This window comes from Neophocaena asiaeorientalis, unplaced genomic scaffold, assembly GCF_003031525.2.
Source record: "Neophocaena asiaeorientalis asiaeorientalis breed wild unplaced genomic scaffold, Neophocaena_asiaeorientalis_V1.1 scaffold197, whole genome shotgun sequence".
Lineage (NCBI taxonomy): Eukaryota > Metazoa > Chordata > Mammalia > Artiodactyla > Phocoenidae > Neophocaena > Neophocaena asiaeorientalis.
This window is the reverse complement of record NW_020174703.1, coordinates 3,344,053-3,369,821: the sequence shown is the minus strand read 5'-3', so window position 1 is coordinate 3,369,821 and position 25,769 is coordinate 3,344,053. Positions and strand designations below refer to the sequence as shown.

At 34.9% G+C, this 25,769-nt stretch overlaps 1 protein-coding gene across 2 annotated transcripts in view; it reads right to left on the bottom strand.

Moving 5' to 3' along the window:
* EPHA6 (EPH receptor A6) overlaps nucleotides 1-25,769 on the bottom strand; it is an 848,766-nt gene that overhangs the window by 122,888 nt on the left and 700,109 nt on the right. For both annotated transcript variants that reach the window (XM_024759215.1, XM_024759217.1), the window contains 2 exons: nucleotides 22,565-22,690; nucleotides 7,160-7,221 (listed from right to left, as the gene is read on the bottom strand). In XM_024759215.1, the coding sequence (XP_024614983.1) occupies nucleotides 7,160-7,221; nucleotides 22,565-22,690 (188 nt within the window). The remainder of the gene's footprint in view (nucleotides 1-7,159; nucleotides 7,222-22,564; nucleotides 22,691-25,769) is intronic.

Sequence of the window (25,769 nt, the reverse complement as noted above, 5' to 3'; positions counted from 1 at the left end):
TCCTTGAATATTCTCTTTTGCTTAAATGCTTTATCCAAACCCCCAGAAAATCCCATTGGCTCTATGTTCAAAATACATCACAGAATCTACCATTTTCCATCAGCTCAACTGCAACTATCCTACTCTAAGTCACCATCATCTCCTTACCTGGATTATTGCAAAAGCCTCCTGATTTCCCTGCATCCATCTGTACCTCACTATAGCCTCTTCTCAAAACAACAACCAGAGCGATCCTTTTAAAACATAATCAGATTATGTTGTGCCTCTCCTCCAAACCCTACAATGGCTTTCTGTCTTACCCAGAGAAAATTCAAAGTCATTTCAGTGGCCTACAAGATCCTATCTCAGTGGTTTTCCAACCTGGATGCATATTGGACTCAAATGAGGGAACTTTTAATAAATATTGATGCATGTGTCCCAGCCCAAGAAATTCTGCTTTAATTCATCTGGGGTGCAGTCTGGAACCTGGTATTGTTAAAAGCTCTCTAAATTGAATGATTATAATGTGCAGCCAAGGTTGAGGACCATTTCCCTCTAAGATTTGATCCCCTTTCTGCCTCCATCCACTCTCTGACTTCAGCTCCTACTGTCCTTCCCCTTGCATACTCCATTCTAGCCATAATGATAGGGTGACTGCAGAGTAAAAGGGTCATTATTAATAATTATGAAGAGATAATAGGCATGACTTAGCACTGACCTAGGAAAAACAAGCATATAGTCATTGAGCATAAAGACTTATTTTGCTGTTCTACAGGTGTAAAATGCTCCCACCTCAGGGCACTGGCACTTTCTGTTTTTACTCTCTGGATTCTTTTCCCCCTCGTACCCACTTGGTTTGTTCCCTCACCTGCTTCCCATCTTTACTCACATGCCACTTTTCAGTGAGACCTTCCCTGTCTACTCAATATCGAAACCCAATCTCACTTCCACTTCTACTTCTCCCGTTTTATTCTTCTCTACTATCTGATGTACCACATATTTTGTTGAATTCTTTATTTCTCTTCCCACTAGATTTTTAATTTCTATTTTGATTGCTTCTGTATTCCAAGCTCCAGAATAGTGCCTGGCCTACTATAGTTTGTCAACACATATTTGTGCAAAAAATAAATGAATGATGAATGATTTATCAGCTGTTTAACACTGGGCCAGTTACCTAATTTGCTTTGCATCAGTTTCCTCATTGGTAAAGAGGGGATAATAGTAACACCTACCTCACAATGTGGTTGTAGGCACTAGGTGCTTACCTAGTGCTTACCATGCTTAAGGCATGGGATTGGAATAATGCCTGACTCAGAGAGAGCACACATAAATGTTAGCTACATTAGTTAGTTAAAGATACTCATCTTTGTTTTTACTTTAGCTACTGACTCCTAGACCACACGTGGAAATTGTCATCCGTGAAATTACCTCACTTCAGAAATCTTAAATGTCAATCTAAGGTGTTGGTAAACTGACTCTCTGAAGAAAAATAAAGCAAACAAGTTCTGATGTGTAGCATTTGCCAATTTCTGTGGTGTAAATACTCCCATCGTGGCCAATTTCAAGCGACTACCTATTTAACAACCAGCTCCCCAAATTTCTGACTATTTAATCATCATCTCTTACAAGCTGGTATGATCTGGCTCTAACAAACCACTGCCAATATCTTACTTTCTGGCCATGTTCTTTTCCTTAGCTCTCCCACCTTCATACAGAGCTATACTTGCTCTTCTACCTAATAAAGACTTCCAGTCCATAACGGCCTAATGGCCTCTTTATTTCGGCCTCTTTATTGCCTCCTTTGTCTAACCTGGCTTCACTGGTTGCTTACTTGAACTACCATCCCAATTCCCCTGTAGTACTCTTGTTCTATTGTACCTGTTCTACAAACAATAGCCTCTTTTATCTCCAGCCTTACATTGAGGAGGGGAGGGGAGCGGTCAGTTGTTCCTCTAGGAAATCACAGAAGTATGCACACCACTGCCAAAACACTCACGTTCTCTAGCATCACCTGGAAGTCACCAGAACTAGTTAATCATTTTGTTTTCTCTAGGACCAAAGATGGGGACTGGCAGGAGTGGAGGAAGAGTGCCTGTAACGAATACAAATCATTGGGCCAGCAGTCCAGAAGATCCTCTCCCTGGACACTTACATTGCATATCATTAAAAGCCTTGGTAAAGATTTTTAGCTGGTTACCCTTGCAGGGGTCCTGAAAACTCTGTGTTCTTGGAGTAGAACCTGATTCTGATGGTCCTGTTTTTTTTGTTGTTTTTTGTTCTCATCAGCAATTTATCTTTTTAACTTCAGCAATTACTCTAAGCATTCACCTTCAATGAAGATTTGTCCTCAAACTCCCACATAAACTTTCTTCCTACTTTGCATAGAAATACAATAGCATGAGGTATCATTTTCTTAAATTTAATGCATGTTCCTCATAAATCCCTCTAGATCCACAACACACAGCTCCTTCAAGTCTTGGAAAATGTGGAGGCTTCTGCTACTCAAAGTTAATCCTCCACCAGGGTCCTTGATTTTGTACCTTCCCATCTCCTGAGATATTTTGCCTTACCAGTTTAACAGTATTTTCTTTGATTTCCTAGCCCTCAGTGTATAAATTGTCTAAATTATTTTCTATCTTTAAAAATGCCCTTGATTTTTCTTTTGGTCTACTAGCATCTGATTTACCTCTTGCCTTGCCATCTCACCCACTTTTCCCCTAAAAATTGGTCTCCACCTGCCAATTCTATTTATATTTTAGTCTCATTTTGCCCTCTACAGTCTGGCTTCTGCCTGGGCCCCACCCATTAAAACTGCTCTTATTGAGATCTTGGAGGGCCACTTAAGAAAGTTTCAAATGCCATAGATGTCTAGTCTCTGCCTTAGTCATAGATATCATATAGATGTCATAGTCTCTGTCTTCCAGAATTTCTCTGCTGCATTTAATACAATTGCTTGTTTGCTCCTGCCTGAAACGCTCTATTCTCTTAGGTTTGGGATGCCATGGCCTCCTCTCCCCCCTTGCTTGTCTTTTCACCTCTCATGGATGGAGATGCCATCTGCGCCGCTTCCTCAGGTTGGTATGCCACAGAGTTCCAACCTTGTTCAACTCCTTTCCTTTGTCTAACATTTCTTCCTGGAAAATATCATGGTTTGGGTTTAATAACCACTTTTATTCTACTGACTCCCAAATCTTTAAATTTAGTCAAATTTTCCTGTTGTGTTTCAGATATATCTTTCTAATTTTGTCTGGACACTTTCACCGCATGTTCCATAGGTATCTCAAAGGTAACAAGACCCAAATTAAACTCATCATCTTCTTCCAATGACCAGCCCATCCTTTTCCTCCTCTGTATCTTTATTTCAGTTGGTAGCACTACCTTCCACATATTCCCCTTGCTCTCAAACATCCTTTCCTGAGTGTGTTTTTGGCTATGGTTTCCTTACTCAATCTGATTCTGTTGGCAGTTTCCTTACACAATCTGATTCTGTTTGCTTTTTGTCTTTATTAATTTCTCCAATGTATTTCTTGTTATTATTTCTGGATGACACTTTCTCACTTGCTTATGTGATTGTGCTTTATAAGTAATGTATGTATATATTTTTCTCTTATGTCAAAGGTTTAGAGGGCTTCCCTGGTGGCACAGTGGTTGGGAGTCCGCCTGCCGATGCAGGGGACATGGGTTCGTGCCCCGGTCTGGGAAGATCCCACATGCCGCGGGGCGGCTGGGCCCATGAGCCATGGCTGCTGAGCCTGCGCGTCTGGAGCCTGTGCTCCGCAACGGGAGAGGCCACAACAGTGAGAGGCCCACGTACCGCAAAAAAAAAAAAAAAAAAAAAAAAAGGTTTTGAGATGGGAGCAAGATGCTGAACACAATATATCCTCTTGAACTGAAACCAGTGGTGTTGTATTTTTGTATAACTGAGTTTTGTGATATAATAAACAAATCCACATTCAACAAATGTTATAAAATAAAGGAATAAATTGTTTGTGCTTGACACATGATATCTCAAATTTCTAAAGTAATTTATAACTATTTTTATTTGGATTGTTAGTTAATATTATAAAAATGGAGGTCCAAAGATTTAGGGATAAGCAGTTGCCAGGTAAGTGCCGCCACAAAAAGTGTTTATGAAATCCATATGTATAGATGGAGAGAGAATGTACAGGGATAATGGTCAAGACTGCATTCATTCACACTAGTGTATTTCCTTGGAAAAGTTAGGAAAACCTGCACATCAGTGAGGTCATATCTTCTGGGCAGTTAGGCTGATGCTCCGCTTGCTAAGTCAGGTTGCATTTTAGTTTAAAATTTAAAACACATACATACTTATGTACCTACCCACTCCCTTTTTCCACACGTACGTGCACATATACACACACATACACACTTACACACACACATACTTACTTAACCACGCCACACTCTCCCTGCTAATATATATATCTGGAGGAATGTCCGCAAGGATCCAAACAGTAGATTTATGAATTTGGTGCAATATCACAGCCAGCCAGCCACTGCTGCTGGCACTAGATTGTAATCTTGTACTTCGTTTGCTACCACTCCGTCATACAGAACAGTGAATTGAAGTGATTTTCAAGTAGTGTGGGAGACCAAGGGAAATGTTTTCCAGCTCCAGTAAGCACAGAACGCTATTAATGAGCCATGGATGGCTCCCCTACTGTGCCGTGCACTTAGCCACTTCCTCCTCTCTGTGCTAACAGAAGCTGCGATTATAAAATTCTGAAGCAGTAGTTTGAAAAATGACTTCACTTTTCAGAATTTGTGGGATATATATATTTATATATTTTATTTCTGCTTGCCGTGGGGAGTTGAATATCTGCTATTGACCTAAAGTTTATAAAGCACTTTGAGCTTCTGGGATATAAGAGATATGATTACAAAGAAAGTAAGAATCCTATAGAAGAGTAAAAAGGGAGTATTGGCCCTATGTTTTTTTATCCTATTCATATGATTTTTATTTTAATAGAAATTCTATGTGAGGAGGGGACCCAAGACCCCATGGGAAGATGGTAGTGGACTTATAAGAAGTCATAAGTAATTTAATAAAAAGATAGAATTCAAAGTGTATGAGAACATGGCTTTTGCATTCAGAGACTTGAGTTTCAATCCTCGCTCCACCCTTTACAATGTGTCAGCCATTATTCTATATGCTTTACAATAATCAACTCAATCCTTATAACAATTGTATGAAGTGGATACAGTTAATATTCCCACTTTATAGATGAATAAACAGGCACAGAGAAGTTAGTCACTTGCTCAAGTCACAAGGTCACACAGCCAGTAAGTGGCAGAGCCAAGACGAACTGAGATAATATATGTTAAGATTCTCATAGTATTAGTAGTGGTAGCCACCATTATTTGAACATTTATTCTTTCCCAGATTGTATTGTGTCTAACCTACGTGGTGCATAAGAGCTGAAAAATATTAGTTTTTAAATCTTAGATCATGAAACATACCACTTATAAACATGTGGTAGGATGTTTTTAAGTAAATATTTTACTTATATTATCTTTTCTTTATAACATGTTTTAATTGATTGATGATTCAGCAGGATAAAAAGTATATCTGAAGCTAACATTTCTCTCCTAATTTGCTCGTGGCAGTCATTTGACCCATTTTTCAGCAGCAATTTAAATGAGTGTCTTGTTACATTATTTGCCATTATATTCAGCTCTAGGATATAGTAGATAAAAAATCCTATCTGAAGCGCCATTAGATAATAAGTCATTTTGATATGTATCTGATAAAAATTAGTTTCTGGATAAACATAATGGGAGGGCATAAGTATATATGCATTTCAAGTACTATAGGTGGTCCTAAAAAATTATCCTAAAGTAATTTAGCACATTTACAGGAGAAATGGATACAAGCTATAAAATAACATTCTGAGAATGGCTACAGAAAAGAACAAATAGTTCACGTCCCTAAACACCTATGAATTTCATTTTGCCTTAAAGAGCATACTTGGTTGAGGGTATGCATTCTGTGACGAGTACTGCTCGATAATAACTCGACAATTTTGCTGAATTCAGCTTCTGGCATTGAATCTGGACATCAAGTCCAGTCACAGTATAAATATATTATCACTGCTAATATTGAGAGCAGTTGGAAGAAGAGGGCATGGGATCAAGAAAAATAAACGAAAATGAGATCAAGGGAGAGAGGTAAGATGCACACAGAACTTGTCCAAATAACACTGAGCAAAAAATGAAGTGAAGAAAGAATGCTTGAGATTGTTTATTCCCATAAAAAATGAAGAAAAACATATAACACATTTCAAATAGCAAAAGTCCAGTCATTTTATAAGAAAATTGGCTATGTCTCTGCAGGTAAATATATATTAAGGAATACAGTGACATGCACATATGTGACCTCTGCTGGGGATGCAAAATAGTGACTTTTCTAATATTTCTGTTTTTTCCAATATCAATGAATATTTTTATAGCATACATTGGCTTTTTAAATGTTAAAAATATTATAAACACATTTTGAATTATAACTTCATGGTACCTTCTCAGCTGTGTTATTCTGTACCACTATATAAAACAAATGATTTTTGTATATACCATACGTTCAAGGATAAGTCACTTAAAAAGAGTGTTTTAAAAATTTTTGTTCTAAAACGAATCTCAGCCAGTTTCATTCTTTCTCTTTTTGTTTTCTAAATAGTCAGCCAACGAACTTAAGAAGGACAAAGCTGATAAAATCCATTTTCTGATATGAACTTGAGTCATTATTGGTAAATATACATCAATTTAAAGGGTTCAGATTATAGATAATGCATAAAATATCCTACTAACTAGTTAAATGTGATAAAGCAAAATAAAACTCAGTTGCTTCACACAGGCTATGTGAAGCTACTGAATTTCATTTAATCTCTTTCTTTATAACATCATTTGAAATATGTATATATTAATATGGCACGTGAATTTATAGGAGAAATCAATTATATTCTCATGTGTATATATTCCCCCCATCCTCTCAGTAACACTCTAATGTATCACAGTATCAGAGAAACACACCCTAGAGAAAATCCTGCTATTCTTCATGGAAAAATCCATGAATAACATTATGCAAAAATTAATTTATGATAAATGTTTTAAATATAGAACTCAGAATAGCTTATTTAAATGCCATCAGAAAAGAACACCTCACCCGTAAAAAGGAGTCTAGGGATCCATTCTCCATATATTCCACCACAATCATTACTGGTCTGCCTGCAAAGAGAACAAGAGAACACATAAGAATTACAGCAATTACAGAAATATGTGCTGCAGTTAGAGATTTCCAGCTGTGGCAGCTAAATTATTTGTATTTTATTAATAGGAACTTCATTTTCCAACACGCTTCTATAAACACATTAAACATACACATTTCTCCGTTTCTTTATAGCATTATTTCCTTTGAGTTCATAAAAAGAACATGAATTACAATATGAATTACTAAGTAATTAAGCACTTCCTTTTCTAAAGCCCTGCAATCACTTGTTCAGATTATGTTCTTTTTGTCCTGAGCTTTTCCTTAAAAGGCAATCAACAAGCTAAAGTCAGGGTTTAAGCAGTTACTGTAGCTGCTTTGGCAGTTGTGGTACTTCTCCTCCAGTGATGCAGTTATTATGGCTGAATTACATTAGACCGGGCATTTCTGAAATATTCCTAAGGCAAAGCAGAAAGGAGAAATTCATGAATTCTCTTTAAGAAATTATAAACCATCAGTCATAGTCTACTTTTAAGGGCTTTTAAGTAGAAAAACGTCAGTAGATTGATGAATGCTACAAAGTTGGTGGGACCTGTAGTAGTTCTTGATCATCTCTTTATTGGACATAGATTAGATCAACAGAACAATGATGGCAGTACATGAAAAATAAGTAACTTCTGATTTCATAGTCTAGTGCAGAAGCTAAAATCAGAAACTGAACATCATTTATTTCATATCTATTTGCAATCGTTACAGTTCCCAATACACCTCTATTAGATAGAATATTTGACATAAGTAACTGATTTGTTTCAAAGAAAAGAATCTATTTATTCTGCTCAATTGCCCGAGTTTAAAAGATAAAGTCATTTTAGGGAGAGAAAATGATATTTACCTGAAATAAACATGTATGACATATTTACTTTTTACTTCTATATTTCTCGCTTCTCATTGGAATTTTTAGCAATTCAACATGCACTGTGCACAGAGTTTTTCCTCATGAGCACAAAGAAGATCTGGAAAGAAATTATGTGTACCAGTGACGGAAATATTAGATCTCATATTGTAATTCTTGTCCCTTTTATGAACCTAAAGCCTTGAGGGTTACAAAGGGTGACTGGAACAAATTAGTACAATGTCTGCAAATGCTAGATTTTACATTTGAATCTGTATTTTAAAGAAAGATGTGGTAAAGGTTAAATGTAGCAATAAAGTTCCCAATTTATCATGCATAGAATTAGAACCCAAAGAAGTTTTCCATTTTGTCAGATTTCTATAATGTTCCTAAAAGTCATTAATTTCACCCAAATACAGATAAGAAAAAACTATATCAGAAAATATTGAGGTCAAAGGAACTGTCAGCACTACTGTAGGCAGGGATCTAGAAGATCCGGGTTTTAAATCTGGAAGTTTGTCATGAAATCTTTTATTTGGCCATGGGTTTCAGAGAGCTTGCAGACAGGAGCTTGATGCAGATGCTTGGTTAGCAAGGTAGGGAAAACTAAAAATTATGAGTCCACTCTTCCAGTTTGAATGATAATGGATTATGGATGTTAAGGGGAAAATTTGGGTTATTACGATGACTGCCCAGGTTCTTTCATAATCACACCTCTTCAATCTATCTTGACCATTGCTGTCAGAGAAACAAATCTAGTTTTCTAAAAATATATTTTAAAATAAATAAAAATATATTTAAAAAAACCCTGACATTCCCTAGGAATACTATTATTATCCCTGTTACACAGATAGAGAAATTGAGGCATAGTAAATTAAACTACTTGCCCCAAATCAAATGGCTACTAAGTGGCCATGTCAAGCAGTCTGTCTCAGAGTTTAAGCTCTTAACCTTTATGCCAAAGGTGCCTCTCAGACATGATTTATAGATAAGAACTGTGAGGCCCATGCTGTTAGGCAATCCTCTCCAGTGATGGACCTCTTCTCTCCTAACTAACCTTATCATCTACTGCCTCATCAACTGTCATTATCACCTATACTTATTCAATCCTGTCTCCTTCTGCCTTTCCTTTTGGTATTCCCCTGCCAGGATTATCTGGCAACTTGCTTCTTTCCCTAATCACACTCACATCTCCCTAGAATTTATATACTGCACCTCCTCCACGAAGTCTCCCACAGCCATTTCCTATGATTGCACTCCCATCACATCTATTGTCTGCATTATGAAATGTGTGCCTGGTTTTGTATTAGGTTGTTTTTTTCCCTCATCTTCCCACAGATGCTTTGTATCCCCATTCACTGGGTTTCTCAAGGTCATCTCCCATAGAGCTGAGCAGAGTAGGTGCTTCATAGAAACAAATTGATTTTTCTCATCAGTTTCACAATTCCTAAGAGAGTAACACTGAAGTACTTCAGCAAGATTCTAATTTATGTGAATACAAAGTACTTTGAAATTAGTGCTATCTGTATCTCTTTGGGAGATACTTTATACAATCTTAAAATTCATCAGTGAGAAGTTTCGTCTTCTCATTAAAGATAGTAAAGAGTCAAAGGAAGACTCCCCCAGTTACTTGTAAATTAAAAGTTTCACGCCTGAGCTCTGAGTCTTTTGTAGTTTGTTCAGTAGCATCATTTGAAAGCAAGTGTTATTAAACTAAGGAGTTATTTTTTTTGGAATATCGCTGGTATCTAACCTGTAATTTGTTTCCTAGTGGTTTTCTACAGGGAAGTTAGATACACTGTGAAGATTACAAGCTTACAGTCCACGATTACATTTTATAATCAAGAAAGTAGATAGGTATGAGGGAAATTATGAAAGTTAGGGTGATATTCTTCAAATATGTGGTTAGGTGTGAGAAGTCCATTGGTAACAGCGCTTTTTCTGTGTTATTTTTAAATATGTAAAAATTATATATTGTACTTTTGCTCTTAGAAAATACATTTGGATGTGATTCTCTTTTTTTTATATTTTCAAAATATTTCAGCTTATTTCCAGTTTTACAGTTTTAGCCAGTTACCCTAAGTGCCTCATGTCACAGGATTAGCCTAGTATTTGCATTGTACTGGAGTCAATGGACAAGCTCCAGGATTCTTAAATGTTAGTCAAGTCTCAAAATCCCCAGATCTTTCTTAGAAGCCTCATCAGTTGAAGAGATCTTCAGAAATACTTTTACAAGTCACACGAAAAGTGAAGTTCTTTGGTTTTCCTTCATGAATAGCCCAGATACTGTTATGGATATTTTAAACTGCATTAGAATCAAGATTCGATAAGAAATCACTTATATTCTGAATGCAATGAATCACAAAATGCCATATCATCTTTTTCTGTTATAGAGAACAATAATTTTCTTTAACTGAGACTTTTATAGACTATTAACAAATGAATCTTTTTCAAGTTTGCAGCTTCTCAATACTTACGATGATTTTGATATAGGTATTGAGAAAACAGATAATGATAAGGCTATTCTTGTGTTGTTGTTAAAGGAAACAAAAGAGAGGTATTCTTTAAATGTTCCAGGGAAATTCTGGGGAAAATATTTTGTGAGTGAAACAGTGCCCACCTTTTTTGGCCTCAGAGAAGACTCTGAAAGGAGATTACAGATTCAACATTTTCACGTAAGTAATGAGTTTGTGCTGGATGTAGTGTTTTGTTATCAGTTTGGCAATTTCTAATGTGTAGTCAGTCATATCAAGAACCCCAAAAAATCTCAACAACCCCCAAACTCTATCACAGATTTAAATCAATCTAGTTTATTTAATGTTATAACACGTCTATATTTTGTCTAATAGGTAACGAAATTTATGGCAATAATTTGAATTGACAGGTTGCCTGTATTTTCTTCCTCCCAAGTTGTAATTCAGGACTTTTTGAGCCAGTTATTTAATTTATTTCTACTCCCTGTTTCCGCTGTACTGATAGTGAATTATAATTATAATCTCAAATGGATTTCATAATAAATGAAATAGTTTTCTTATCCCTCTAAGGCATTCAAGAGATATGGATGACACAAATTTGAACAAATTTATATATTAAATAATTATTTTTATTCACAAGAAGTAAAATTGGAGGATTGTTTTCCTCTTAACACTGTTGCCTGATGATTATCAGATCATGTCCCAAATGAATCTTATTTTCAGTGAATTCAAATACAAACTTAAAAAGATTTCCCTTGAAACTTCTTTTCCTCCTCTATTTCTGTTTTGGTTAAGACACCACCATCCATCTAATTACCCAGGTTTGAAACCCTATTGTAATATTGGATTTCCCACTTAATCAAACCCTTATTAGTCCATAAGTTGTTAAGTGGTGCTGATTCTATACAAAACCTATCATCACTGTCCACATTCTGCCTTTGTTTTCTCTTGACGTATTACAATAATCGTTTACTGGTTGTGCCTGTTAATGCTTGTATAATCATTATTTTAAACATTCAGTGATACAGCAGATATACATATTTAAATGCCTACTATGCATCAAGTACTCTTCTGGTTTCTAAAGAAACATCCTCAATCAATACAAGATCCTGCTCTCATGGAGTGTATAGTGGAAAGGGGAATAGAAATAAGTAAACAATTACTATAAAGGACTAATGTCTCATCCCTCCTTTAAAGACTGCTTTACATATTGTATTGTTTTCTTCAGGATTAAGGTCTAAACTGCTTGGCAATTACATTCCTTCACAATCTTTACCTTTGTTTCCATGTCAGCTTTTACAGCCCCAGTTCCCCACCTCCTGTTTTTCAAATTCTCTAGGGGACTCAGAATTCCCTAAGTACGACTTTACTTGGACCTTCCTCTTCTCTTTGGAAGACTGCCTTCTCACTGTCTTCATTTGGTAAAATCATATACTTACAAATAAAAAAAAGAACTTAAATACCATCTCCACGGTCAACTTTCCCGTGAATCACTTTTTGTTTTAGGATGACTTTGATGGTTTACTTTTTCTTCCATTTACATCTTAAACAATTGTATAACACTTATTAGGTATGGCATTGATACTAACTACAAAGGTGTCTGCCTTCTACTCTAAAATGCTGCTGAGGTCAGGACTGGTGCTTAATTCTTCTCTGTAAGTTCACTAGCTACATATAGCACAGAGGAGGTACTCAACTTAATTTTTTTTGACTGGAATGCCAGAAGGAACACACAAATAAAGATGTTTCCTAAGGATAATTCTAGGCCTAGAGCAGAGTTACTGAAATAACAGAATGGCAAATCAATAGACTTTAATCCTAAATTACTTGTAGTATAAAATATATGGTTTTGAGGAAAAAAACAATTCCAATTCTAGCTATGCTACCTGCATGATCTTGGGCAAGTTATTTTAGCTCTTTCAGTTTCTGCATCTATAAAATGAGGATAATATTACATACTATATGTGATTTTTCAAAGAAGTAGATGAAAAACCGTATAACTGACACAGAGTCTGGCAATAGTTGCCGCTCAAAAATGTTGGTGTACCTTTACTTTCTTTCCTTTTGGGCGCGGTTATCTGCTTCCCCCTTCTTATTACAATTGTTCACTATGTAAAAAAAAATAGTTTTATAAAAATGGATCATTTCCATATTTTATTGGACTTTGGCATTGACATAAAGATTCTTTTATATCTTACGGCAAAGTAAAAATAACTGCTATTTACATCTTTTATATGATACAGTTAATTCCCTGTTTTATCACTGAAATCCTTGTGTCCCAGGCAAATTGGGACGATTTACTACCTTACGCCTTGTGTGGTCAGCACAGTGCAGTTAGAAGATGTGGGATTAGAGTCAGGTCGCATGCTATTGAAGACGCTTCCACTTGGGGCAAGTGACCTTTCATAACTCACTTACCTCACTGCTTCAGTCTCCTCATTTGTACACTATATACATTCCTCATTTGTATATTTTTACATAATAATAATACCTCCTCCATCTCATGAGATAGATTAAGTCACTGTGGAGGAGGTGTTAATCCACCTTCTCCATTGAGTGAGGTGTGGGATTAAATGAGATAATGAGTTTACAGCACAGAGAATAGTACCTGATACTATCAACATCAATCCACCCAATAACAGCTTAAAGAACGAATGAGTAAATGTGAGTATTATATCTTACCTTACTGACTAGATGTTGAACCCTAAGCTAAGAAGTGTTTTTCAGAGTGAAGAAGTTTCATTACTGAAAATGACTAAGATCAATATATTTAGGAATTCTCCTGACTGTCTCAAAGGTCCACTTAAATTCTTTACACCTGAAATCAATAGATTTGAAGTTGCTTTAAAGAACAAGATGGTTTCTCCTAGAGTAAAATAATCAAAACGGGTATTTTCTTACTTTAAATACCATACTATAATATAGAGTTTCTTAGAAATAGCTTCTGTAGGAAGTAGATTCTTATTCCTATCTAAAAAGTCATCTTGTGTCTTCTGTACTCTATTTACAAATTTGGACCTCTACCAATATACCTTAGATTGCTCTGGAATTGATTTTACCCTTAAAACTATTTGACACTCCTAAATCTATATAATAATTATTGTTAATTTGGTTCCATGCTTTCTCTTAATTTCTTTATTTTGCTTCCTAAATTCAGAAGTGAGCCAAATAACCTTGGATTAATGCTGAAGAATAAATTATTTTATTCTGTGATAAAACAGCTGAGCAGAAATTAGGAGGGTTGATTTGCATTTATGAAAACAGTGGCACTTCTAGATTTGTTTTAGAGTAAATCTAAGATGTGAGGCTAAAGAAATGAAACATAATTTTCCTGACAGTTCCAGAAAGCAGTGGCATACCGTCTGTATCAATTAACTTCAGTAATATTCAGTACTGCACTTTTTCTACTGGAAATTACATACGGGCAAAAAGGTTTCTCTTTAACTAGAAGTGTCTTGTTGGCAATGAAAGTTACTGCCAAAGATGCCTGATGTTAGACTGTGGTTTTCAACATAAGACACTAACAATATTGCAAAATTTTAATAACATGTTTTTAAGAATGGCTTTCTTGATTTTTTTATTACATCCACATGTATAAAAGTAATATGTGATAATGATCAAATTAAAAGCACATGCATTGAAATTAGTTGATTTGTGACTTTTAGATTTCCGGTTATTATGAAAGAAATAATTGATTATACAATAATCTATAGTTTAATTACCACTAGGTAGCAATGAATAATGAACATATCAGAGAATTCTCATGACTTGAAATACTCTGAAATGTTCAAAACATAGACATGAAACAGGAAATACGTGCTAAGTTTTTCAAAACCACATTAAACTGCATGTCAAATAAATAATTTTATGCCGCTTTTGTTCTTGGTTTCTGTGAAAAATTTTTGTGTGGGTAATTAAAAAATAGATACTACATCTAAATCAGCACATATGTAATAATAACTGACTTAAAAAATAAGTTTTTCAGTGTGCCAGACATTGTTCTAAGGGCTTTACATGTGTTAACTCATTTAATCCTCACACCAACCCCTGTGGTGAGTATAGTCACTAGTTCAATTTAACAGATACGATTACGGATGTACTGCGAGTTTAAGGAACTTGTCCAAGGATACACACTGGGCAATTGGCAGAACCAGGGCTCGAAGCCAGGCAATCTGGCTCCAGAGTCTGAACGCTTGTCCATCTTGTCATATCCCCAGATAATACTTGGGTCTCCATTAGTAATTTAGAGTACATGAAGCATCATCCCAAATCTCTGTGCTTCATCTTAGAAACACATCTGGGAAAGCCATTATGGACTGGGCATTGTGTTGCTGCCAAAGATGTTTTGTCCTTGAGAAGTTCTAGGATTTTAAAGCTCCATAAAGCCTTATGATAATCTATATAAACAGGAAATGTGTGCTAAGGAAACTTGCTGGAATAGCCTTTAGATTTTGCTTTCCCCATCGCTTAAACATCAGTTTATGATAATGATCTTAAGTTTCCTATACAAAGGAATGTTTTCAGAAAGAGCCCTGAAGCTTTGGGAAGAAAGTGTCATATTTTCCAGTAGTGTTTCAAATGTTGTGCTTTACTTCTGGCTTCAAAAGTGTGCTGTGATTACATAAATGATCAAATATTCAGCCTTTTGGTCTTTTGTATTATTCACTAATCAAAAGAAAATCAACAGAAGATTTAAAAATCAAACAAACCTCTGGACAGGATATATTTAATCCTAACTGCATAGGTTATTTATAGTGAGATTTTAATTATAATGGAGAAAACATTGTTAAATGAATCATACATACGATGTAAATTAAACTACCAACTACTTTTCTTTTCCCTGCCCCCCAGGAAAGTTACTACTTAGTTTTGAATCTTTTCTGCAATTCTTACAAAGGATTTAACTTTTTTGTTAATGTTCAATTTTGCTAAATACACTTCTTGTAAGACCTCTGTGAATAGAACTATGAAAAGTTAACATTGTGCCACAGGGCAACTTCCACTGTGCTTTGTCTTACAATGCAAAAGAATGAATGCTGAGATGAGATGTGTTTTACAACAGTTATGGTCTTTCCCTACTTTTCTTATGTTCTTAAGTGGCCCAGCAGCCCAGAAGGGCAAGCATGCTGCCCTGTGAAAGAGCGAGAGGCATTTAAGCAGCTCAGTTTCTTATCATGTTTTCCAGTAAGGTGAAAGCACACCAACACAACAGTTCCAACCAACACAAAGATTAAATACTGACTCACATGGAGACTAAGCTTTCACAAGCTGTGTAAAGTTTCTCTGAATTTTTCTTTGGGAGAAGACAATGGCTCCTGGATGAATCTTTTGAAAGTGTTGATAGTTTCTTTGAATAGGACGAAAACAGATGGTATAATTTGTAATAATAAAACATGAACGTCCCTAGCAGGTAGATATATGTTCTCAACTGAGAATTTAAATTGTCATATATATAAAGTCTGGATTTTTAAGATTCAAACTTATTGAAATGATCTTTAGATAAAAGAAACATTTATGCTAATAAGAAAGAAGAGCGAAAGTCAAAGGCTAAAACTATTTATGGAATCTGAAAATAGGAAAGTAAAAAGAACTAGTAAAAAGAATCTGGAGATTACTTAAAGGCTCTTTTAAGATTTTTCATGTCTTTCTGGTAGGAAACAAATAGAAATTCTCTGTAAATGTTCGGGAGCTTGATATCAAATGCATCCTGCTGCTTTGTTTCCTTTTTTCTTTTAAATGCACTATCAGTCTTACATAAAGATGCTGCTGTTCACGATGTCTTAAAACATAACTTTATATATAGAACACTGAGTTTTTAATAATCTGAAATTCTTCATTGATGGACTTCAGGGTGTCCAGAGACCTCCTGAAATTGTATACAAACATTTATTTATATGATCGTATGTCCATTTTCTTGGAAAGGAGAGTCTATGTTATTTTTGGCCAAGAAACAAAGTATAATCCATAAGGAATCTGAGTCTATGACCTGTACGACAACATCATGACCGTCGGTCCCTAGAAGCCCTTAAACTCATAGACCCTGCAACTGATTAAAGTTTTTATAAACTGAATGATACTTGAAGGTTCAAATTACAGCTTCATTTTGTATGTGTTCCCATCTTTTTCTTTTTCCAAATGATATCTTCAAGTTGTCTTAAATTTAGGTTTTAATTCTTTTCTAACCTCTTGTGTATTTCTCCTCAAGTAAGCCAAAGAACCAAAAGATGACACGCATGCTCTTTGGAATTCACTGGCTTTTAAGCAACAGAGGAAGCAGACTGAACACAATCTTAATGTTATCCGGCTAGCCCTTCTTGCACTGGTTTTGGAATCTACCAATATATGCCCAAAAGTGTTTTTAAGTAACTTTAACCTAGCAACAACAGTGTCGCAAATACTTGAAGGGGGTTGTTTATGGGTGTATAACTAGAAATACAGTCACTCATGTCACCTTCCTTGTGCTTCTGTTGGCTGGGTATGTTCCCTTTGTCACTTTATCAGTGACCGTCTCTTCTCTATGCCTTTCCACAGGCCTGAAATAGAATAATCTTGGGTTCCTGTCTGACCCTGCTTCAGAGTCCCTACCCTAGTTTTCAAATAGTTGCAGTTTACAGGATTTCCTTCTGAAGTCTGCAGCTGAACAAACTTTCAAGGAGAAGAGTTCTCCAGGAGACACAACTGTGCAGATGAGTATCGGGTAGGGCTTACTGGGGCTTGAAATCACACAAATGGCAAGGAATAAAGAAACCAGGAGTTAAGAATTGAGATGAAGGTTTCTCTTTTCACCACAGCTTACATTTTGAATCATTTATTCAGGACCTTACTTCGCACATTTAATCCAGTTTATCCTATTCCTATTATAATTAGCTTTTGGTTTAAGCAGGTACACACAAAAACACTCACTTACACACATCTTATTCAGGGTAATTGGCAACAATTTCAGCTGCAGAAATATATAAAATATACACCCTTAAATCAAAGAAGAGTCTTTTTTTTCCCCTGAAGACCTCTTACTTAAAAAGTAAACCAAAATCTTACCTTTTATGTATATTTATTACAACAGTATTTGTTAAAGATAAAATAAAGCAAATTGCCATATATACTACAGAAAAATATAAAAAGAATAATTATCCTCAGGAGAACTTTAGCAAGCAGAAATGCTGTCAAAAGTGATTAATTTTGAAACGCTCAATTGTAGATTGAAAACAAAGTTACTGACTTTTCTTTTAGGATGCCTGAACATACAAAGAAATGAAATGGTTTACTTTGATTTTTCTGAACTGCAGTTTGATTGTATTTAAAAGGTATATACTTTTCCACTGTTGATTTCCCTTGGCAAACTGAGTTCATGTGAGTTTTCCTTAACTCATTGTATATTCCTTCAAAGTCTGCCATCCAGTCTTTTTACTTATTTATTTATTTATTTTTTACATCTTTATTGGAGTATAATTGCTTTACAACAGTGTGTTAGTTTCTGCTTTATAACAAAGTGAACCAGTTATACATATACATATGTTCCCATATCTCTTCCCTCTTGCGTCTCCCTCCCTCCCACCCTCCCTATCCCACCCCTCCAGGCGGTCACAAAGCACCGAGCTGATCTCCCTGTGCTATGCGGCTGCTTCCCACTAGCTACCTAATGTATTTGCATTATTGCTTTTCTGCAGTCCTCTATATGCATCAAGATATGATAATATTATGCTCACTAGATCCTAGATTCTCTGCAGCTTCAACCTTATTTATTTTTCCTGGCTTATTTCTAATATCTAAACTATATGCCTTCTCAATAAAAAAATTTTTTGACTGGATTATAGTGCATGCAATATTTGCCCAGACTCCATATCAGATAGGATTTCACATGAAATATGGAAAGGAAAATACTGATAATCATTGTTAATAGACTTTGAAGACATTTTAATATTGGCTTAGCACTGTAACTCCTTTGCTATAGAAATGGCCTAGTTGGATCTGTTACTGGTTTATAGAAAACTGGATTGTGAATTCATATCTTAACATTACTAGTCAGGGGGACAGTAGTGAGGATATGAAAAAGTCTGGCTACTTGAGTATAAGGCTCATTCAAATCTCTTTGCTAAGGTAAAAATAAATAAACAATATTAAACATGACTATTAATCATATACCTAGTAATTGCAAATCTGATTTTTGAGTCCCCACGTGTTCACATTTATTTTTGAAACTGATTCAGAGTAAGCAGTGAGGAAGTCTCACAAAATTGACAAAGCAAGAAGGTGAGGAGAGCTATTTACCCCATCTTTGCCATTTACCTTGAACCTAACACATGGCATGCAACAGAGAGCAGCTCAGGTAAAAATGTCAAAAGAGGTGTTTTATATATAGCATTATATTTAAAGCATAGGTAGACAAACGAAGATGGTGTTTCAGAAGAGCTTCCAAGACTAACCACAAAGGAAGTATTAGGAAGACCTTCAACATTGATTTTTATTTTTAGAATTTATCTATTTCTGTATCCCACATGCTGCCTGTTTCCTATTTTTCTCCTTTGTAGGCTTTGCTTATAACTGAAAAACTTCTTAGTTTAAGGCATATATCTGAGTTTGGCCTAGAATCTAATCTATACATATGAATTACTTCAGTAATGAAAAATATTATCAAGTCTTCCACAACTGACAGAAAACTGCTAGAAAAATGTAAGGTAGAATTTTTGATCTAATCATGCTCAACCTAAGATGTTACTTTCTGAGTATAATGAATATGCCTTTATATTTTATAAATAAGTCTAGTTTTCAAGACACATTGTAATGTTTGGATCTTATGTAAATTTAAGATATCACATGATGTCAGATAGTTATTGCTGTGAAGTAACAGGGAAGACTGGACCAGTGCAACTTCCATATATTATTACACCATCATTATCAGTGCATAATTCTGTTTCTCAATGCCTTTATTACTCTGATTTTCTTTGTTTAGGGTAAGCATATAAGCCACTAAATGTGTAAAGGCAAAGGTGTCATAAGTCATCAGTCTAAGACCCTATGTATAATCAATACTCTATGGCATATAAAATGTTCTACCCACTTTCAAATACTGTTTGATTATAGAAATAAATCAAAGAAATAACTAGATGGAGCAAAGAGAGCAAGCTTATTTTACGGTATATACCTGGTAACATATTTCCAAGAGGGACATTAATTCTTTTCAAGGAGGCAGAATTTGATTTTAATAGGGAAGAATATGATGGAGAAGAGTTTGATTCAAAAAATATAATTTCACTTATGTCTTTCTAATTTCTCCTTTCTTTCTCCATCCGCTTTGCTTCTCTCAGCCCCCCTCCCCACTCTTCCTGCCTTCTCTCTCCTGAGATTTTCCTACTTCATTGGATGACTACTATTTGAAAAACATTGCAATAAATATATGAATATACTTGCTATTCAACTTTCAGCCAATTACTTCCTGGTATTTTTCTCTATTTGAAACTAAGAATAATAACCCTTTACTATGACCTTTCTAGAAATGTAAAAGGTCATATAAATAATTGACAACAATTACATAAATACTGATTTCAGGCTTGTCTGCTTTCTGGTTCTCATGATTCAGTGATTCTCTTATTATTGCAGTTAGTGTAAAAATACATACTGCAAAAATATTGCTCCTTGATAGCACAGTGTGACATGAATGCAAAGAAACTATTTTATATAAGACATAACCATGTATCTCATTTAAATTTGATTAAGGAAGTAACTGGGAACTAAATTAGCACCATCATTAGAACAGATTTTGTGATTCCTTGAATGACATAGCAAATGTCTTATGAGACCCTAAAAGTACTGTAACATATAAACAATTGGTAGAAAGCAAATTAATTTCTGCCCAGTAGGCATCAGCCTTTGGCCAGCTTTTTAAGGTACCATGATACAGGTCAAGGAAGGAAGTGCTTTCTGCTCTCAAATTGATGTCCTAAACCTGAAGAGTCACTCAGCTATTAGGTGGCAAAGAAATACTTTAGGGTTCTGTTTTTTTTTTAATATGAAATAATAAAAACTTCTCATATCATTGCTTCATTCCTCTTTACACAAAATATAAAGAGAATTCTTGGGAAATAAGCTATAGTTGAATGGAAGAGGATAAAAATTACCTTAGAAATCATAGCAGTGATTACTGAAAAGTACCAGAGAAAGTGTACAGGGATCACTTATCCAAGTGATATAAGCCAGAAAAAGTGAGTTGAGTTAATTTCAGTTTGAGGGAACAAGTTTAGATCTATACATTTTTTATGAAGCAATTGCTTTACACCTGACTTGTATTTAAGTCATGGAAACTGAACTGGGTTTTCTCTCCCATGAAGGTTGGAGGCAAATCTGGCTTAAAGCCTAGAAGAGGGCGCTAGATGTTCTTTTAGATCCCTCTCGGGAAAGTTGTTTTGTGTCTGTGTTATAGAAACACCATCTTACTTCTATCAGGCTCAGTGGCTAAATGACAAGGGCTGTCATTTTTACCAGTGATGTTGAATAATTCAAGTCACTACTGATTTGTAATGTCATTTCTGCCAAATATACCTAAATCTACCAAGATTTGTCATTAAGAGTTAAGTTTGTCATTAAACTACAAATCGTCTGTTCATCTCTTCAATTCCAGTCACTGAAATATTAATAGACATGAATGCTATATTTTTATATTTGCAGTTAACTCTGAGAGCTCAGTTTATATAGATTTTTATTTCCATTTTTTTGCAACACCACCATCACTACTACCACCAACAATAAAATTCGTGTGCAACTGATACCATTTTTTTTTCCTAGGGAGAAAAAAGGTGGCATAACACTCATTAGAATTAAAATTGCTATTTTTTATTTCATATAATTTTGGTTCCTACTTATCAGTGGCATTGCTGGCTACAAAGTCTGAAACCACTTTAGTAATTATCCATTGATAAAACCAAATGACACTAAAGCATATTTATGGTTGTTACTTTTTGTATGTTATAACTAAGTAGGCAAGGGTAACTGAAAGGCAAAAGAAAAAATGTCAGTGTAATAATTTTAGGCTTTGATGGAATAATTTTTCTAAGAAAAACAAGAAATGTGCATGATGGGATTTTGTTTCCATTGTATTTCTTAGTTTTTCAAATGTTTCCATTATTCTGCTGTCTGGGCCAGCCCTCCTGAAAATATTGGTGTCATTACCACAATTTGTAGCATAAGTATTAACTGTGATAAGAAACACAAGAATTACGATAAAAACTCCAAGAATCAATATCCTAATTCCTTCTTGCTAAACGCACATAAAATATAAACTGGATTTGCATGCCTCAGGTACCAGGGAGGAAGACAGCTGAATATTTTACAAAATGACAAGAGTAAAATAATTTATGATTATAATAATACCAAGGATAATACACAAAGTGATTTACTAAACTTTGAAATTTCATTTTAAAATGCTCAATATCCTTTATTGTGTTTTTCCTCATTGATAAAATACGGCTTTGGTCAGATTGATATTTTTAGGGAAAACTGCATGTTAATTTTCTTTCTCAAAAATTTCTTCCAAATTTGCTACTTTCTGGCCTTTTTTCAAATAATTTTTCTTTAGTGAAATGGAACTTTAAATCTCTGTAAACTTACTCAGATATAAAATTACTTTTTCAGTTAATAACACTCAGTTTTAAATTCTTTTTTCTAGCCAGTTCCAAGTGGTAAAGTGGCTTAAGTTCATCCCTGTTTTATTCTTGAGTTACAAATTTGGGACCTGGTCTCTAGTTTTTATTTATGACAACGCTTTCCTAGAAGAGGCAGCACTATGCTGATTGGGTGCTCAGTTTACAGATCCTTCTTCTACTTCCTTTATATTATTTTCAGAGCATTAGGTATCACAAATGTGGTTCCTGCATTTTAAAAAGTTACTTGCATTTCTGTTCAACAATATATTTTAGAAATATTTATTTCTGTATTGTTCTGTCAATTGTAAGCACAGTCCTACTGCTGTATATGGTGGCAGAAAAATTCACCTGAAATACCTACCAGCAGGAGTCCTGGGGGGCAAAGATCCTCTCCCTGGCACTGGATGCGGGGCCTGGAGGCTATTTAAAAACCCTGCCCTCAGGAAGCTGGGGCAAAACGTTTCCACCCCAATGGCCGGGAAGGATCCTTTTAAGAGATAAAAATTGACATTAATCAAAAAGTATTCTTTGTGGAAAAGTTGTTGATCATTTAATTGGAACAAACCTATAATCAACAAAGAAATCAAACCTTACAAGGAAGCTATGAAATTAAAAGGAATGGAATGCATTTTTATTCACAAATTTAAGAAATAAACCTAGTTTTTTGAAAAGAAAGTTACTCTTAACTAGTTACAATTAAAGAGGGTTTAGAAGCATCAGAATGCTAAGATGAAATTTCTAAATCTACATTTGACAGAATATATACAGAATTCATCTCTACATGAGCTAAAGATACCCAGAAAATAGCCACGATAGGATCTGGGATTTGTGCTGCACTAGAAGAAGCAGTGATTTACTTTAGGTGTAACAGTAAGACAGCTTAAAATGAGGAAAGCTTCTATACCACTCAGTAATTACACATGTTTTTGAAATAGTGGTAAGAAAAACAACATACACATTTCTTAATTTGCTTCACTTTTCTATTAGGGACAAGACATGAGAGTTTGCAAAGGTAGAACCACATGCTTTTTCATTTTTAAGGAGGCTATTGAGAGAGAAGCAAAAAAAAAAAAGTAAACTACTTGGATGCTTATCCATAAAATAATATAATGAATCACAGAATAAAAGAATATCAGAGCTGAAAAGGACTCTAGAGATCATCCAGTCAAAATAATCTGGTTTTTTTGAGACCAGCAAACTGAGTCGGGGAAGTGATATCACATGGCTGGTGGACTCCCAGTACAAAGTCTTTCCACTATAGATTAAAAATAAATGAGTCATTTCCTATATGGGAGATTGAGATCCCCTGAATACGAGTTAGAAACTTAGCACTTTGGAATAGCGGCATTACATTTTGGTGTCTCAGTGACCTGAAAGCTTCTAAAATCATTCAGAAGAAAATGTAATATACATGCAATATTAGTGCATGGGCAGCACTGGTAATTGATACAGTATATCTAAGTTTAAATCACAGTAATACCCTAAAAGCAAGTTACACTGATAGTTGTAAGAAATGCGTCTCATTCGAGACCTCTGAAACCCCCATCAGGCACAGCAGTTTTCATATATAGAGACGCAGTTCAAATTTAGCAAGTCCTATATTTTTGAAAAGACTTTGCTCTGTTCTTTGACACAAATTTTGCACCTAAAATAAGTTAAGATTTGATTTTTCTTTGAACTTTGACCAGGACTAAAGGGATGTGGTATACCATTCTGTCTATATCTTGCTTCTATGGAGAAAGTTGTTGCTAAAGAAAAAGCAGCATTTATTAGATCTTTAGAGATGTGTTTATGAAAGAGCAAAGTTACAATGAATGTTTTCATGGGTGAGGCCTATATATTGTACACTGGATTAAAGAAAGTATAGAAAGAGTGTCTTATACTGTGCATAAACTGGTTTTGTTGTGTATTTTACGGGGCTTTAGTAAAATGGCCCAGTAGAGCTGGAGTCCCTTAAACATTCAGAGGTGTGGCAAAAATGCCAAATGTAAGCCAGAGAGTGCTCTGAGGTAACTTTCCATGAACAGTGAAATTAACTACTCTTTTATTACTACATGGGATATTTATCACCGAGCATAAAGTTAACATAAGCCTGTGTGCAGTGTTGCCCACGCAAGGCATTTCCCGCACTGCAATGTTTCGTCATCATCTGCGAAAACACTCATCAATGTAAGCAGCTTCACTGAATACCACGTGGAGATAATTATATATTTATAAAGCATTCTTATTTAAAGTTACAAAAGAAATGGGGATTTTACAACAGGGAAAATAATTACAAGAAATTCAGATTTTATTACATGCTGTGAAAAACAAAAATGATCTAATTTTAGCTGTGGATTTACTGAAGTCAAGTAATCAGAAGCCTGGTTCAAGAACACTAGATCATAAAGAAAAAGAATATCATCGTCATGAAGAGGAAAGTAAAAGAGACATAAATGTAATTATCTTAAAGGAAATCTGAAGGAAAACAAAAGCATGTAGAACAGTGACTCTAGATAATGTTTATCTGCTTCACATTTAGAGCTTTTTATCTGAGTTTTTGCTATTTTTGCCAACATTATTCAAAACTGTTAACTTAGAAAAGATGTCCATTATTTTAACTCCTTGAAAGAAACTAAATACAAATATTATTTTATTGCTACAATTACACTGATTACTACTTTTGTTGTTGTGATGGCCTGTCATCTTTAATAGCAGCTTTCATTTTCCTAAACTTGCTGCATCATTCATAATGGCTTTGTTATGTTTCTTTACTGTGGGTTAAAAAGTCTTTCATTTATTGTGGCATCTCTTCCTTAAGTAACTGTCATTTTTTATATCTGAAACAAAGAGAAAAGGTGGTGCGCATGAATATATATTCCACTGAGATATCACATTGTGTGATAATAACGCCTTATCAGTTTTCTTCTTAAGGTCAGCCATGTCGATAGAGATTGCAGGAAACACTACAGCTCTACATTTTCACAGTTCAATCAGGAAAACTGAAGTTATTCTTTGTTATAATTCCCTTATCTCTTAATTCGCAAGAAATTAAGTTCACAAACCTTTTGGAATTTGATATGAAATAATTTTTGTCTGATTTGCTCTATTTCTTAAGTTGCTGACCCCATCTGACTGGGTTTTTTTAAAGTAATGGTGGAATTTATTAATCAATTACATTGTAGCTTAATAATAAACAACGTCTACTATCTATACCAGGAGAAATATAAATTTCCACGAGTATTTTGATTTTAGTTACTTTCAATAGCCTAAGTATTTGTTAATACAAATTAGATTTTTATGTGATGAGAGTATTCCTCTAGCCATTACAAGTTTGAAATGTAAAATGTGTCACTTCATACATGCTTTCCTTGAGTTAAATCTCAAATTCTTGAGTTTCCAATTTGTTAGTGATCTTGAGTTGCGGGTTAAAGAGAGACCAACATGTGACATTAGCATTATACTGTCTGTAATATAGAGTTACCAGATCACTAGGTGTTCTGTATTTTTACTTGCTAAACCTGGTAACCCTACTCTAATATAATTTCAAACACTTATGGATATCAGATGGATAAAAGACACTATTA